The 6,170-nt window shown below is 50.8% G+C and overlaps 1 protein-coding gene across 1 annotated transcript in view; it reads left to right on the top strand.

Moving 5' to 3' along the window:
• Positions 1-3,821: 3,821 nt before the first annotated feature.
• LOC104083549 (chromosome unknown open reading frame, human C14orf105) overlaps positions 3,822-6,170 on the top strand; it is a gene marked incomplete at its 5' end in the record, with an annotated part of 4,061 nt that continues 1,712 nt past the window's right edge. The window contains 3 exons of the mRNA XM_009587060.1: positions 3,822-3,908; positions 4,607-4,705; positions 5,109-5,274. Of these exons, the coding sequence (XP_009585355.1) occupies positions 3,822-3,908; positions 4,607-4,705; positions 5,109-5,274 (352 nt within the window). The remainder of the gene's footprint in view (positions 3,909-4,606; positions 4,706-5,108; positions 5,275-6,170) is intronic.

Genomic DNA, 6,170 nt, shown 5'->3' with positions numbered 1-6,170 from the left:
TTCCAACCTTAATGATTCTATGATCATCCCTAGATGAGCTTTGTCACCAGCCCAAGTTTGATACCTGGGGCAGAGCAGGTACGTTGACTGCAGAGAGGTTATTTTTGATTCATTAGCACAAGGGCGAGGACTTTACCTTCTAAGAACAGCCAAAGAGGGGCCAATGCAGCGAGGCCCTGCCTTTGCCCTCCTGCCCGACTCCATGGGTCGTGCCTTTCTGGCCAGCCCTCGTGTGCTATGGAGACACCCATCGAGGACACGTGTCCCAGCGCTGGCCATGAGGCCACCTCTCCTGCAAGACCCACTTTCCTTTGTGGTGTCTGGATACCTGCAGCCAAATCTTAGTGCTCCCATGGGGCTAATGTGGCCAAGACAGAGCCCTTTGCAGAAGGGATCCAACTTGCATCACGTGGGGCTGGTTTTGGCTCTTCGGGCCAAATATCCCATCAAGGTCTGGCATCAGCTTAGGGGCAGAGAGACAGGTAAAGCAGACAGAGTTTGCAATAGGGGCCGGTGAAAGTACAGAGCAATTATTTTAGGTTCCAAGAATTGCTATGCATGCTGCATACCTACATGTACCTTCACCTTCTCCCCTCAATAGCACTATATATACATGTGGACACACACACATCTGTAGCTAGATATCCAACAAATCCTCCCCAAACAAACTTGAAACACCCTTTTTCACTCTTCCATGACCTTCCTTTCCTCTTCCTGCACTTCCCAGATCCCTTTTCCTCCAAGCCCTGAAACCCATGACTCTGCCTGACCTGGCAATCCGTTTTTTCCCCACACAAGAGTTATCACAACACAATTAATGCTCCAAAAATATATTTATAACCATATCATTTACTGCAAAGAAGGAAAGGGAACACCGCTAGTGTACCACGCGCACAAGGGTTAGAGTTGCTATTTCATTTAAAAAAAAAAAAAAGAAGTGACAAGAAGCCGTCCACATGCATTTTCTGTGCTGATATTTTTATGCACTGATGCTTTTATACAACATAAAACCTGGGTGAGGCTCAGGCCATCGCGTACCCATAGGGCTAAGCTGGATCTGCATTACCGGGGCTGTACGATTCTTGCCGTGAATCAGGTTATTTAAAACCGAAACCCAGAGAAGCACGCTGCTTTCTGTGCTCCACCTGCTTCTGTGCTTTCACTGCTTCTCCACCCTCTCCCAAACCAGCCAGCAATACCTTCCAACTTCCCATCTCTTACCTGCTGGCTATTTAAGATGCAAAGCCGCCGGTGTTTGGCCAAGATTGAGTTCTCCCTCCATCCCTATGTGCCCACAGAGGGTCAGGGAGGGGCACTGGGGACACCAGGCTCAGCTCCCACTCTGGATGCCCCAGAGTTGCAGCTCCCCCACTTTGCTCCTCAGATCTCTCTCCTTCAGAGCCCCTGCTTGAGGCTTTCCGTTGCATTTCTTCTTTGCTGCTTGGCCCAGGTCTGGGGACTCCAAAACTGAGAGCAAACAGGGCTCAGAGGAATAAAATCAGGCAGGGAAAGGGGACAACTTGAGCAGACCTCTCCAAGCATGGGTGCAGCAGAACGTCCTGCTTGGGGAAGCACTTGGCTCCTGGAAATAACCCTCCCATGCTCTCATTAGGCAGGAGAGCCTAATTCAATTAGCAATTAAGGGCAAACGTTGTACCTGCTGCTGAGACCTCTCTAAGAGAGCCCAGCTGCATGGGGCACGTCAGCAGCCTAATTAGGCAGCTGGAGGAGTCCTCAGCAATCGGTGGCTGGGGACACACGGAGGCAAACGTGCTTCTTGGCTGTTTAACCCATAAAAGAGATGTATTTGCCCTGACCGGCTATGAACTTCTCTGTAGCACTCCTGTAGGTGCTGGGTTGTCCCAGCACTGGGTGCAGGTTGGAGCAGCCCTGGGACCGCCCCTCAGCCACCATCTTCCTTCCCAGGCACCTATATAACCCCTTGCCATTAAAATCCTTGGGTGAACATCTCGCTTCCCTGCACTGCTTTGAGACCCCCCTGTTCCTCCCTGAGAGCATCTCCACTCTCCCAAAATTTGGTGACAAACCCTCTGCACATGTCCCACAACAACAAACCCACTGAAGCAGGGGTGCTTTGCTCAAGCCTCCCTTGCTGTCATTGAAGGTCTTTTTAATATAATAAAGAACAGAGGACGGGGTCAGTTGAAACCCAGGCTGCGGCTCTGGCCAAGACTGGTGGCTTCAGAGAGCACAGGCGGCCACCAACTATTGAATAATGCGTCCCTGGATTTGGTGGGACGATGAGGCGGCAGCACCTGGACTGAGCCCAACCACGCCCAGTGAACTGTCACATGGAATCGCAGCCTCACATAAAAATCTACCAGCATGTAATTTTTAGTCATTAATCTTATTTCCATTATGGCTGTATTTATGTATTATTAAAACACTGATAATACTCATTGCAGAACACCACCACTGTTAATCCTACCCCGTGCTTCTGCCATTGCTGTTAGAGACTGTAACCAGCACCAGCAAAAGCCCTGTTCCCTGCGGGAATATTTTCAAAGACAGCGGAGCGGGATGACGTGGCCTTCTCAAGGACTTTTAGAGGATTTTGGCCAGGGAGTATTTCCAGAGAAAAATCCCGTGAGGTTCACAGAGACAAAAGAAAAGAATCGATTTTACAGCCTGCGACACAACTTTAGCTGAAAGCCTGAAACTTGGCTTCCCCGCCGGGCGCCGCGAGATGAGCCGATAGACGCGGGAGTTTATCTGCTGGCTGCCTCGGTGGCATCTAGGAGTGATGCACAGCCTGGACCGCAGTTTGTGGTGTCACATGCTGCCATCTAGTGCCATTTTTTAAGCTTCAGATTCAGTTTTGTGGGGTTTTTTCATGCTGAAAGACATGTGAACTGGGCGTTCGGGGGATGCCTCCTTTACGTGATGCTGCTGACTTTTTTTCTCCTGCGTTATTGCATTGACTTACAGGATGCTTCAAAATTACAGCTCAGTCTTTGGTAGCAGTTCAGTGCAGACAGCCAGAGGCATGTCACCATTTAGAGGACACTCTAGTTCATATTCAAGAGGTTAATGATGTCCCACATAAAGTGTAAGTCAGGCCTTACTGATGAAGTCCTTGATGATACTCCCCTTAATTTTTATGGAAGCTGGACTGAGCTCCCATCCTAGAAGGGGACACTGGCAATATCAAGCCATGAAATGACCCAGTATCATCTAGTAGCTTGGCACAATTTAAGGAGACAGCTTAGGTCCTTAAGACAAAAATCCATGTTCGGGGCAGTCTGTAAAGCAAGTCTCTGCTCACTTCCATCAGCCACCGGGCCAGACACTTTGTACCACGCACAGTCCTGCAGAGAAAGGTCGTACTCAGGCCAACATAAAAGAGACTGGTTGGACGGCGGGAATGGTGCTTTGGGTCTTGGGTATCTGGGATTTGCCCTTGGATGACCTGCTAGGAGACTTTATATTAAATTATGATACCTCTCCATGCTTCAGCATGAAGCAATCAGGGCTGGGGTTTGTCTTCACTTTGGTCTTGGCTGGAGCCTTGGGCACTGTTGAGGCTCAAAGAGAAATACCTACAGGGATGAAATTAATGTCAAACTGGGTTTTTGCTGCTTTGACTCTAATGCAGGAGATTCCCCCAGTTTTGTCCACTCCCGAAGCACCTAAGGAGATGTTCATCTCCCTGAGCATCTGCTAGAGATGCCAAACTCCTTCCTGTATCCCAAGCAGCCAGGCCAGAATTGGAGCTGGAAAAATGTCAAGGTAGTTTCAGATCAGGTTTTATGATTGCGTGGAACAAGCAATGCTGAATATTATAAATATTGGACTTGCAGAGGCTTGAACCCGCTGGCCCTCTGCAAGCAATTGCTCCTGCAAAGCCCTGGAGTCAGCAAGAAGTGGCTGCAAGCCCAAAAACGAAGGTAAGTGCATGGGTCGAGCCCCATGCATGGGTCGTTGCTGGCTGCAGGCTCCTTTCCCTCGTGGTTCGGGCACCTCGAAGAGCAGAAGTTGGTGTTTTACACCGGCTGCGCTCCCATCCCTGGCTAAGCCCAGGAACCGGCTGAAACACTGGTGCGTGGGTGAAAGGATATAAAATAAGAGGAAAGTTTTTGAATCTGTAGCATGACAGTTCCCTGGTTGAGGCGGACCTGCTGAGCCAGGACCTTAAATATTTTTGAGGCTAAAGGTTGGAGGACCACTTTTTTAAATGGCTGAGCAACTTGAACACCCACCGCTTGCCGTCGGCAGGGAGAGGGCTGCGAGGGCTGTGTGCCGTAAACACCCCCTGCAACCTCAAACGTGCAAAAGTGGCTCCTCCCTTCGGATCATGGGATTATCTTGGACAGCCAACTCAAAGCGGTAACACCTCGGGGGGCAGAAGCATGTACACATTGTTTTAATGAAGATTTTTTCCATCATGCCCCAGAGCTGTGAGATAAACTGCAAGCGCAGTGGAAATCCATGATAAATTTCTGCAAGTTGGCTACGCAGGGAGACGCTCGCTGCCTTTATCCGGGGAGCACCCGAGGGGCCAGGCGTGGATTTGCGAGCTGGTGGCTGTTCCTTTCTCCTTCAGAAAATGCAGGTGTATTTATTTATGTTTTTAAACACCTCGTAGGCTCTGGAGAAGAGGGGGCAAAGCCTGAGACACCTCCCTGGCAGGCGGCAGCACTTACACAAGCTGCAGATGCTGGATTTGACCCGCAGGCGCCGAGAGGTAATGCTGAGATGGGTTTGGGGAGACCCTCTCGGATGGGGGTCTGCCCATCCCATGGACCAAGAGGCTTAAAGCCTGTTGCTGGGAAGAGCAAATGAAGCTTTCTTGGTGGTTTAGGCAGAGGCGAAGTGGGGAGCATCCCCGGGGTCCCCATGATCAGTAATTACCTCTGATTTTTGCAACACTTTGACTTCATTTGGCTGTGGCCCATGAAGAAACCAAAAATCTCTGTCTGGGTCATGTTCTGTCACATACCCCGTTTGGCAAATACCATTTGCCCTGGTTAAACTACTCAACTGCATAATTATTTTCAGCGCCAACCCCCTAATGATATGCCACGTCGAGCTGTTAAAAAGTGTTTGCTCCTCTGCTGCTTGTGTTGATGACTTGTTTGCAAACCCAGGCAGAGCTGAAGCGAAATCTCCACAGGGAGGCAAAAATCAATAAACAAAAAATCAAGGAATTCAGCCCGAAGAAAGTCCTTGACTCTCCCCAGAGAGCCAACAGCGCCGAAAGCCGAGACCTCGTCCCTGCTGAGCACAATCAGCGTTTTCATGGAGACGACCGTGGTAAGTAGAATAATTTTCCAAGGAGATGTAAAACTTGCCAGCCTCTTAAATGTCATCAAAGAAGTTTCCCTATGGAAGCTGCTTCCACTGCTCCATCTCCTGCTGTGACACGGTGCAAGTTCAAAAGGCTGGAGCCGGGGGAGAAGCAGTGAGATGTGGGCATAAGGCGATGGCTGGGATGCCTCGGAGCAGGACGCAGGTCTCTGGGCTGCTTCTCTGAGCGCATCCAAATAGACCCGAGTGGATGGGAAGTAAGAGCCATGGAATAGCCATAGGGGCATAAAAGCGAAGTCCCCAGGATCAGGCCCCTGCAGGAGCAGGTTTCCACCGGCAGAAGAGCCTCACCTTGTCCCTCACGTCCCCTGCACGGCAAACTGAGTACAAGGACAGAGGGTGTCCCTGGGGTCCTATGTCCTTGGAGAGGCAGAGAGTCCACTGGGCAAAAGCTCACCAGGAGGTGAGCATATAGACCGCTGCATAGGTGAACATACACGGGCTGGGGGGGAACCTCTGAAGCTCCACCAACTGGATGGTCAAAGGGGTGAAGGAGGAAAAAACAAAAAGGAAAACGACTGTCTGAAGATCAACCCTTACACCAGGTTTTGTCCCCTGCCCCAGCACTGGACACCTCCTGCCCGAGCCTGGGGCGTGCTCAGGTGGACCTAGGCTGTGACAATATCACAGTGGTCACTCTGGCAGGGTTGGCAGTTGCTGATTAAAACATGCCCTGCCAGCTTTCCTTCAAGCACAAGACATGAGTTACTCCGGCAGAGTCTCCACCACAACATGCATCTCTCCTCAGGTGGGGAGCCGAAGCCGAGCCCCAGCCCCATGCTCACCCAGCGATTGCCCCATGCAGGCTGGAGCTGGTCCCTTCCTGGGGGGAACACAGGGCC

The sequence above is a fragment of the Fulmarus glacialis genome, unplaced genomic scaffold, assembly GCF_000690835.1.
Source record: "Fulmarus glacialis isolate BGI_N327 unplaced genomic scaffold, ASM69083v1 scaffold21891, whole genome shotgun sequence".
Lineage (NCBI taxonomy): Eukaryota > Metazoa > Chordata > Aves > Procellariiformes > Procellariidae > Fulmarus > Fulmarus glacialis.
This window is presented reverse-complemented; position numbering and strand designations above follow the sequence as displayed.